The 9,872-nt window shown below is 50.5% G+C and overlaps 1 protein-coding gene across 1 annotated transcript; it reads right to left on the bottom strand.

The window, feature by feature from the left end:
- Nucleotides 1–1,643: 1,643 nt before the first annotated feature.
- Nucleotides 1,644–9,785, bottom strand: TMEM106A (transmembrane protein 106A). The gene is made up of 8 exons (XM_026113596.2): nucleotides 9,691–9,785; nucleotides 7,715–7,954; nucleotides 7,220–7,283; nucleotides 6,618–6,777; nucleotides 6,058–6,198; nucleotides 5,435–5,478; nucleotides 4,756–4,809; nucleotides 1,644–3,323 (listed from the first exon to the last, which is right to left on the bottom strand). Exons 2-8 carry the CDS (start codon nucleotides 7,932–7,934, stop codon nucleotides 3,200–3,202), a joined length of 807 nt encoding a protein of 268 aa, XP_025969381.1. The 5' UTR covers nucleotides 7,935–7,954; nucleotides 9,691–9,785; the 3' UTR covers nucleotides 1,644–3,199.
- Nucleotides 9,786–9,872: the final 87 nt, after the last annotated feature.

The following is a 9,872-nucleotide window of genomic DNA, read 5'->3' as shown; positions in this document are numbered from 1 at the left end:
GCGGCCGGAGCCAATCCGCGCGCGGCCGGGGGCGGGGTCACGCCCGTTGCCAGGCGCCCGTTGCCAGGCGCCCGTTGCCAGGCGCCCGTTGCCAGGCGCCCGTTGCCAGGCGCCCGTTGCCAGGCGCCCGCCGCCGCCGCCCGGAGCCGCCATGTCGGCCCAGCACTGGGAGGCGCGGCGCAGGCAGGCGGCGCTGGAGCGGGGCCGCCGGGCCGCGCTCCCGCCGGTGCGTGCGGGGCCGGGGGAGCCGGGCCCGCGGGGTCGGGCCGGCGCTCGCTGCCCTCTCTGCGCCTCGCAGGCGGAGGACGTCCCCGGGACGCGCTGCGAGCACGGGACCGACGCCCGCGCCCAGGCCCCGACGCCCGGCGAGCGGAGCGCGGGGCTCGGAGCCGGCCCGGGGCACCCCGGGCGCTCCCGCACCGCCCTCCCGCTGCTGCTGCCCTGCCGGCAGGCGGGGAGCGGCACAGCCAACGCGGTGCTCGTTGCAGAGCCCCGACCGTGCTGCTGCCGCTGCTCCTGCCACCGCCCTTCGCCGGGCAGCGCGAAGCTGCCGCGCCGGTTCTCCGTAAGTCCGGGGCAGGCGGGGAAGGCCCAGCAGCAGCGGCCTCCATCGCGCTCGCGGAGGTGGCAGCCGCCAGGGCCGCCCCGCTGCCCACGAGCACGGGGCAGGTCTAGCCCAGAGCGCCGTGCAGCGCGCTTTGCGGAAGCACTGCACAGTCGCAGCGTGATGCTGCAGTGCTCCCAGTACCGGCTAATTAGCTGCCACTCACAGACAAGTGCCAGAGCTTTTTTACTTCTGTAAGATGCCTTTATACTGTGAGAGGGGCATGTCAACCTCACTGTTACTCGTACGTTGGTCTCTTCAGTGTCACAACCTAAGTATGTGAGAATCCGGCTGAGTGGGTTTTAAATTAAGCATATGCTTATAATTAAACCAATCTTGGCTTTATTCTGCAGTTGGTAACATCTACTATGGCTATGGTAGATCTCTGCTTAGCTCTATAAGGATCTGGTTGGTTGTTTTGTTCTTGTAAGTAGCACATTTAAGCCACTCCCCGTTGAAGCTTAGTTTGATGAGAAAATAGTTCACTTTAAAATCTTTCATGCGTTCTGAGTAACAGAAGTGATTTTCATACACTGCCATTATACAGCAGAAACAAGAAAGTAAACCTCTCTTTGCCCTTTCAGGCTGTACAATACATGCAACAATGGTAAGGGCTGACTAGCCAGCAGGCCAGCAGCAGCTTCCAGGAACTCCCCTCTGAACACCAGAGAAGCACAGTGAATCCAACACCACGAGTGTACAGAATCAGTGGATGAGTTCACCAATTTAGGCGGTAACAGCTAATGCAAAATAAACATCAGTATCCCAGAGGAAGTCACTCAAGCAGCATTTACTTTCCCCAAAGCTTGCTTGCTCTGGTTCTGTTATGTCCTGTCCCTCACTCCCTCATCAAGTATGTCCCAAGAAATGGCCATCCCACTGGTCTCAGCTCTGCACCATTCTTAAAGCTGTCATCCCCTAAAGCCTTCCATCTCCCTTCATGCCCATGTAACACAACTTGTTTGTCAGCTGGTATCGCTGGAGCTGTGCAGTAGCTACAGCAAGGGTGAGGATCTGCTGTGCAAAGACAAATCAGCTCTTTCTGGTTGTGTATGTCTTTTATTTGTGAACAGGAGATGGTACAAGTGCACAACAGCAGTGCTGCAGAAGCACAACTGGAAATTCAACACCAGAGGTAGAGAATGTGGTAGAACTAACAATATGGCAAATACAAAACCTACTGCAGAGATGTGACAAGAGCAGGGGGCATTCCAGAATGGCACATGGAGCTTCCTCATCCCTGCTGGAGGGAGTTAGTTGACTAGTTACCATGTCAGTGTGATCAACAGATGATATGGTGAGGAGAAAGACCCTGCTACAGCTCTATAAGTGCTGGACTGGGAAGCACATTTTGAAATGAGAGTCAGAGGTTTCCTTCCAACTATTGTAACATACTGATTCTCTCCTTCAGTGGGAACGGTACAGGAAAATGCTGAACTGCTCCTGAGTAAGAATTTTTAGTCCAGTAACTCCCAGGCTCCTACTTCACCACCTAGAATGCATCAGGCACTAGCTAAACTGGAACCCCCGGCATGGGTTTTAACCCATCATCATGCAGGGGATACAACTGCCACAGGCCCAGCACTGGGAGGAGAGAAGGCTATGGGAGGAATAGCCCTGACAAAGTTCATTGGGTTGTTTTACAGCTTTGGACAAAAAAATCTCAGCTGTTTTCTGACGCTTGTGCAGACTGAGCTTTTATTGTCAGAGATGAACTCTCTCATGCTTGTTCAAGTTGAAAGCATTAAATGCCAGAGCATGCAAGGAAGCAGCATAGCAAACAGCATGTGGGGGCCAACAAACACCAAGAGCCTTCCTCTCATGACCAGCTGAAAAGCAGCAATCTTTCCGCTCCATGCTACAAAGTGCATTTTCTCCTGGCTGAAAGGGATCCTCTTAAAGAACAGCCAGTAGATGAGCTGCTTTTAAAAATATGTATATAAAAATCAAGACAGTGCATTCTTGCTTCCTACACTGGACAGCTCAACACAATGGCCACCCAAAAGTCACACTCACAGGTGTTTTGGCATGACATGCAGTTGGTTATTTAAGAGCCAGAGATACAGAGACATCAGTCCTGTTTCATGCTCTCACAGAGCGGGCTGTGCAAATAGCACTGGACAGTGGTGATGGAGATGCAATCCAGCCAAAAAGTCTCATCACAGTCCTTCTTTTGTGAGTTATGAGATACTTACATTCAGGATAGAAGTACAAAATTATGCAAGAAAGAAACAACTAGAGTTAGTTTGATTAACAGGGCACTGGTTCCAATGTAGCAGTAAAACACTGCAGAAATCATGAGTGCAGCCCACTGATAGTCAGCACAGGCTCCCCATGCGCTAGTCGCTCTACTGAAGGGTCAGTCATGATAAGGCATCGAAGAAAGGAAGCTGCAAATCTGAGGGTGGTATACTCCACACTCATAAGGCGGAGCATGTTACCATCTTTGCACAGGAGATGGAGTCTCAACCCAGGAAAGCACAAAGTCTCCTGTTTAAGTCATGAATCGACAAGAAGCCCCAGAATTTTGTCTCCCTATGACTTGCCTTTGTGATGGAGCACGCAGCATCCAAAAGCTCTGCCAGCCTGGCCCTGTCACGGCCTGTCACGGTGGTGCAATGGGTGAGGTAGCGTGGCATTCCCACGGCAGTCCACATACTGGTAGTTTTCAAAAGCCAGCTGCTCTGAGTGGCACAGGTACGTGCAGGTCAGGGTGCCCCTGCAAGGCAAAAGCAGACCAGAGCTGCACTCATGACTGTTCCAGACAAAAATTCCCATAATATAAGGGTCGCATGGTGTGCTTCTGCTGCCATGCTGTTTTGTCCTTATTATACAGCCCAGAACACTACCACATATCCTCAGCTAAATTTCACATGTCAGAGAGGGACAGCATCATTCAGACTGTGTTAGTTTAAGGAAGCCTTTACAAGCTCCCCACCACCACGAATGATGCTTTGGCCATTCAAGAAGCCCAATATTAGAAAGACTCGCTGCTCCAGCATAACACTCCTGTGTCGTTTCACCATTTACCTGTTCCCGAGGTGCTACTGCAAGACATACCAAGTGACTGTTATGGACTTAGCTAGACAAAAGCATATCATTCAGTCTCTGTCTTTCTGTGCCACCTCAAGAGCTTTTACGTTATGTAGTTTCTCCCAGTACTGTGCAATAACAGTGGGATGAGGCATACAGTAGTACAGAAAATCGTAAAGATCGCCAGAATCTTCTTCAGCCTCTGGCTAATGGAGAGCTTTGTGGTGGAGAGAGCAAGGGTCCCATCAGCTGAGAGCATCAGCTAAGAGGGACATAGTCAATACAGACGGGCAGGGAGGTCCCTCTAGTGGACACAGGCTGCACCAAGAGACAATTTCTGCCCACAGCTTTCCAAAGCAGCTTGAACTCAGCTAATGAAGACCACTCTTCTTTCAGTGGCTGCATAGGGGCATACTAGCAATGCTACACCCAGCAAGGGCTTCCCTGTCTCCTGTGCCAATTTAGCTGTAACACAGGCCAGGACAGTAGCAAGTCCCAGGAGGAGCTGTGTTATAAAACTGCCGTTGTACTCCCCCTTGCAGGCAGGAACAGATAACCTGCATTTGCTTTTCCAGCAGGGTCTGTCTCACTCTCAAACACAATCGAGCTGAGCATAGTCCCCTGGACCATTCCTTGAACAGGAGCTGCTTCAGGCAACAGGATCCATAGAAAAGCCTGCTTTATTCTGTCCTGCTCCACAGCTGCTGCCACCCCTCCAACAGAGACGAGGATGACTGAGTCTGCCTCCCACACCACGAGGCAGGCAGGCAGGATGGAACCAGTCACTGCTTCCAGCTCCAGGCCAAATAACTCCTCAACAGCTACAACCAGCATTAGGGAAGGAAGTTTGTCAGGCCAGTGCGCTGTGTAACACAAGCAACAGCAACAGCTTGTGCTGTAAACCAGCGTAAATCCAGGGGACTTCTCACAGCACAGGCAAATGGCTTTGGAGAATTATCTCCCTCTTACACCTCAGCAAAGCTATCTGGGTAACACAACATTCACACTGCAGCCCACTCTCATCTCCAAGAACAGTGACTGGCTGGCCTTGAAGGGAGTTAAGAAAGAATGCAGGTCACATGGATATTAGTTTTAGTTCTGAACCAGGCACCACTTACTGTATATGCAGCAGAACATTGTGGACTTTGATTTTTGTCCAGGTGCAGATGTTACTACAAGAGAAAAGAGAGTTAATTTCACAAAAGTGGCCTGCACCATGCATCTCCTGGTCCTCAATTATTCCATCATCTCTCTGCTTCTCTGAAAAGGTCTGTCCTTAGAGCTGTGCTTCAAGAACTTTGCCTGCATAGAAAATTTTGACAACCGCTATCTACCACGGTAAGACATATTTTTGCTAGTTTAACTCAGTCACTTTGGATCCAGTAATCATGGGACTTCCAAATATGCAAAGCATACAACCTATCTGCACAGAAGCTGTGATTGCTATGAACTTTGCATAGCTTGTTGGTTATCTGCAGAGAAGTATGGGCAGCATGAGATGCGTTTAGCTGCTCGCAAATGGAGCATCAAAAGTTTGCAACCTAGACGTCAAACCGATAGCATCAGTTACTCATCAGAATATAGGAAAATGACACTGTCGAACCAACAGTGGGTAGAAAACACCAGAAGATAGAAAAGGATATTAGTTTAAAATGGATGTGCCAGATTTGTGTCCAGCTGACACACACACAGTTTCACTGAAGAGAGAGGACCAGCACAACAAGCCTAGTTGTAGAAAGCCTTTAAGCATTAATATCACTTACTAACCAAGGGAAGAAATCTTCAAGAATTACTCACTAGGTATTGCTGTCCAATATCCTACTGGCAACCATATAAAAGATCTGCAAATGTGAACAGAAGAAAAAGCAGAAGACACACAAGAATTACAGTTATGTTTGGATACGGCCCAGAGAGCAGAAGTAGGGAGAGCTGGACTCTCATTAGTTGCCCGCAGTTCAGAACCTGAATTTCAAGTTTTAGCCTAGCAATTGTTCTTAACAGTGGGTAACAAAATAGAATCAGAAATTAGGTCTGAAAAGACCATCTAGGCCATATGCTTGCCCTTTACAGGAAGGAAGGATCAGCTGTGCTCAAACTCTTTCCACTAGAGTCTTGTCTAACTTGTTCTTAAACTTTCCATCATTTTAAGGCAAGCACACAACCCTGCCCACTACCTGGGCAGCAGGCAGCTATTCCTTGCCCAGAAATGTACTAGCTTCAGACTCAGCAACATGTAAATTCCTACAAGTCCCCTTCTGTAGGGGGGACAGGTAAGTAGAAACAGAAGCTGCATGTGGAGGGACTTCGAGCATTTAGTTGGCAGATGACAAAGGAGTGGGTCAAGCATAGAAGAAGCACCCCCTCCCCATCCAGGACATTCAGACTAGTTTAGGAGAACTGCGAGAAACAGCAAAGCTCACCTGGCCACTCTGTAAAGGGCTGATATTCAGCAGGGTTTTCATGGTGGTCTTCCCTATTACCAGGGACTGGTGTAAAACTTCTATGTCCAGCTGCACAACAGTGACTGGGTAGAAGTTGTTATTAGTTATGTTCAGCACATTCTAGGGAGAGAAACAAGAAAACAAACCACCTTGCAGCAGAGCCGTATGTTACTGTAGCAAACCTACTTTAAATATATCCCTGCTATAACCTTACAGCAGCACTGGACCATGTGTCCCCTTCCAATCCTGAGAAATATACCCAGCCTAGTTCCCAGAATTAATCACCGCACTGCTCCTGCACAGCCCCTTTGACCACTCTGCCTGATGCGCTTGCTCGCAGCCAAGCTACCCATGCCTCTGACACTGTAACATGCTCCTGACACTGCTCCTTAAGCAGCCCTAAAGTGGACTGAGTTGGTGGGGACGACCAGACTTTAACTACAGATAGCGATCAGTTATTCTGCATGGAACAACACAGAGGATGATAAGGAGAGGTCCTGCCTTTTTGCCCACCATTTGCCTCCGAGCTGAGAACTCACCGTCATGTTGAGACATATACTGGTGGTGGTGGCATTAAAGCCAATGGAGGAGGCGTTCAGCCCTGCAGGCAGCACAGTAATGGAGCGAGGAAACAGGAAGAAGATACTGAGAGAGGTCATCAGCAGGCAGATCGTCACAGCAAGACATACATATAGTTTCCTGCAAAACAGCACCACGGCCACATCATTCTCTTGACTCATCAGCTGCAAGCACCTGCAGCCCAGCTCCAACTCAGTGGAAGGAGACAACAGGAGCTCGCGTGCCAGAAAGCTGGGGTGGGTTTGCGCAGAACTCCCGAATGATGGGAGAAGCAGGAGGGTGCTCCCACACAGTAACATGCTGCCTGTTACTGTGGAAGCAGGCAGGAATTGCTAGAGACCTCCCAGAACTCCACATTTCCTCCTGCACAGAGGATCATCCAGGCATCTGCTGTTGTGGAACAGACGCTGTAAACACTGAACTTACTGCAAGTCATAGCACAAAGAGAAAACACCCTCCAAACAGCTGCAGATAGATTGCTTCCCAAAGGACCAAGGCCTCCCTTCACATACAGAAGAAACACCGAAAGGATGAAAAAGGGGCAGAATTTAACAGGACTTACGTTCGTCTAGGCTTCAGCCTTTGGTCACCATAGGGAATCAGAGCCACCAGCTGCTTCTCTTGCTCTGAAAGAGGTGGCAACAGATCAGAGACTGCGCTGAGCACCCAAGTGAATAAAGCACATTGCATTGGAAGGCATTGCACAGCAGCTTACTGTCAATCTGCAGTCACCTTACTGGTGACACTGTCCAGTACAGAAGGTGAGTGCGGTGCAATAGAGAGTTCAGTTTGAACATTCCCAGCTCCGGACAGAAACAGCAATGCCCCAGGTGCCCCAGGGCAGGCTTCGAGTAACTCTCTCAGCACCTGCCTGCCCACCCCATTCTCTCTCAAGAGGGGCAGCCCACAGACATCGCTGGAGAGCCTGAGGTGCTAAAAACAGGCAGGGCACCCCTTGTCAGGGGGATGGATTCAACCTCGGTCTTTTGGGAAAAGACGCACAGCAACCTCAGGAGGCTCAAAAAGCACAGATGCAGCACACAGAAGAATCACCTACCCCTGGGGATCCTTCCCGTTCCCTGACACGTTGGACAGTTGACACAGCTTCGACTTGCAATGCCCACGCAGGGCACACAGGACATAGCAGGGTCTCCTCTGTTGATGCTAGCATAACTGGCGATTTCATCTTCTGCATCCTTTTGCCTGGGTAAGATCAGTTTGCCCTCACTCTCCTTTTGAGCAGACGCTTTCCAGAACTGTGAAAGTTTTTCACCCATGGTTGAAGGAAGAATTCTCACTAAGTGTCCAACACAAAAATGCTTTAGGAAAATTGTCTTTATTAACCAACATCCAAGAGCAGCGCTATTAGTGTGTATAATAGATTACAAGTATATAATTTGGCAAATTTCTTAAAGCACAGCTCTGAAGTTGCTTTTAAAAGTTACTCCATGTTACTCATACTTTTAGACATGGAAATTTCTGGCCATTCTGGTTGCAGGAAAAAGTCTAAGAACACCATCCTATAACACACCAGGTTCTTCATCTCATGGTGTTTTGTAAGACAGGAGGAATGCTGACTCAAAGCACTTGAACACAGCCTAGAAGTAGAACTCCAGAGTTCTCAGATAGTCATTATTCATCTACATCCAACAGGGAACTCACCTGAATACTAAAGCCTTGGTATTTCCTATCAAACACAGTGTTACTAACACTAGCCTGATTAAAATCAAACAGTGTGCAATTAACCATTTTTAAACACCAAAATGACAGTTAAACTAATTTTCCCAGGCTCCTGGCAATCAGAAACTTCTACATCAGCTCCTAGCAATCCTCTCAAAAGCATTAGCAACACCAAGCAGAGAAAAATAAGCTAAGTTTTCATCACAAAAACAGCTCAACACCATTTCCTATCTGTGTCAGCCCTTCCTCCAGACAGTTTTATTTTAATGACCCAGAGGTAGCATATTTAGCCTAGATAAACAGCAGTTGTACGTTTGCCCAGATGATCCAGAGGCTGAAAGTAAAGAACCCTGCGGGGCTCTTTTTTGTAAAACACTGAGGAGAAGAAAGCACCATTTGGCAGTGGAGAACATGCACCACAGCCTTGCAGAGCCAAGTGTTCATCCTCAGTCCACAAACCTGGGTGCACCTGGGAACACGAGAGCAGGAGATGAGCTGATTCCAGCGGCAGCTGCTGTTTCTGTTGCTGACAAAGGAAGAACCAGGAAAGAAGGAAATGGCTGCAGCACAGCCTATTTAGTCATGAAGGGTCACAGAGGAACCTCTCAGCAGCCCTGTAACCTTGATTTGATTAGATTCTGCAAGACACTGCTTGGAGGCTTGAGGTAATTTGGAGTGTTCCCTACGCTCTTGCAGCACGTAAAGGGGAAGAGAAAGACAAAGGTGCCTGAAGGATTTTAGCCTTTCAGCTAACAAGGGAAGGACCCCATTACCATCATACTACAGGCCCCATCTCAACAGCCTCCGAGCTCCCTAAGCATTGAAGCTGCAGCTTTTTCCATACCCTCAGTTAATCTTCACTAATTTTTCAAAAACAAGCAAGGAGGAGCCACCAGTCCCTTCGCAGAGCTGGGACAAATGACCATGAAAGCTGGGAAACTCATTGGCAGACAGCAGAGAGGCCAAGCACAAGGTGCAGCGTGTTTAACCCCTTTGCTCACTGCCCTCGGGCAGTCTTCCGGGTTCCCTAACACGCACTGGTGCCCTTGGGCAGGGGCTGCAAGGGAAAGCAGCCTGTGAAGGTGATAGAGCCTGGGCCATTTCACAGGGCCTGGGCCTTCCTGCTCCCCCAAGGCGCGTCCAAGAGGGAGCTGGGGGGCCGCGAGCACCTCGCTCAGGAGAGCTGCAGCTCCTGCGAGCGCAGCTGCCCTGCAGTGGCCAGGCCCGCCTCCACCCCACCGCTAACAGAGCTTGCGCGGGCCCTGCCCCTCGCACCCCCCGGGAACAGGACTGGGCCGCCAGCCCGCCCGCCCTGGCAGCCACCCCACAGCCCCTCCAGCCGCCCCTGCTCACCGGCCCACGCCGCGGGCAGCAGCCCTGCCCAGCCAAGCAGAACCGAAAGCGCCGCGGGGCAGGATGGGACGGGCCCAGCCCCCCAGGGCGGGTCTGGCAGGCAGCTCCCCGGGGACTGCCTCCACCACCCCTCCAGGGCCACACGCTGCCCCAGCCCCCTGGGCTCCCACCCAAGCGCCCCC

Source organism: Dromaius novaehollandiae, chromosome 22, assembly GCF_036370855.1.
Source record: "Dromaius novaehollandiae isolate bDroNov1 chromosome 22, bDroNov1.hap1, whole genome shotgun sequence".
Classification (NCBI taxonomy): domain Eukaryota; kingdom Metazoa; phylum Chordata; class Aves; order Casuariiformes; family Dromaiidae; genus Dromaius; species Dromaius novaehollandiae.
This window is presented reverse-complemented; position numbering and strand designations above follow the sequence as displayed.

Bases quoted from the DNA above. Each gene is read 5' to 3' on its own strand.
- TMEM106A (XM_026113596.2), bottom strand. From the start codon at position 7,934: ATGGGTGAAAAACTTTCACAGTTCTGGAAAGCGTCTGCTCAAAAGGAG. The intron at 6,199-6,617 runs GTGAGTTCTCAG...TTCTCTCCCTAG, and splicing joins GTATATGTCTCAACATGACG to AATGTGCTGAACATAACTAA. The intron at 3,324-4,755 runs GTAAGTGGTGCC...TTTGCCTTGCAG, and splicing joins AATGTTCTGCTGCATATACA to GGGCACCCTGACCTGCACGT.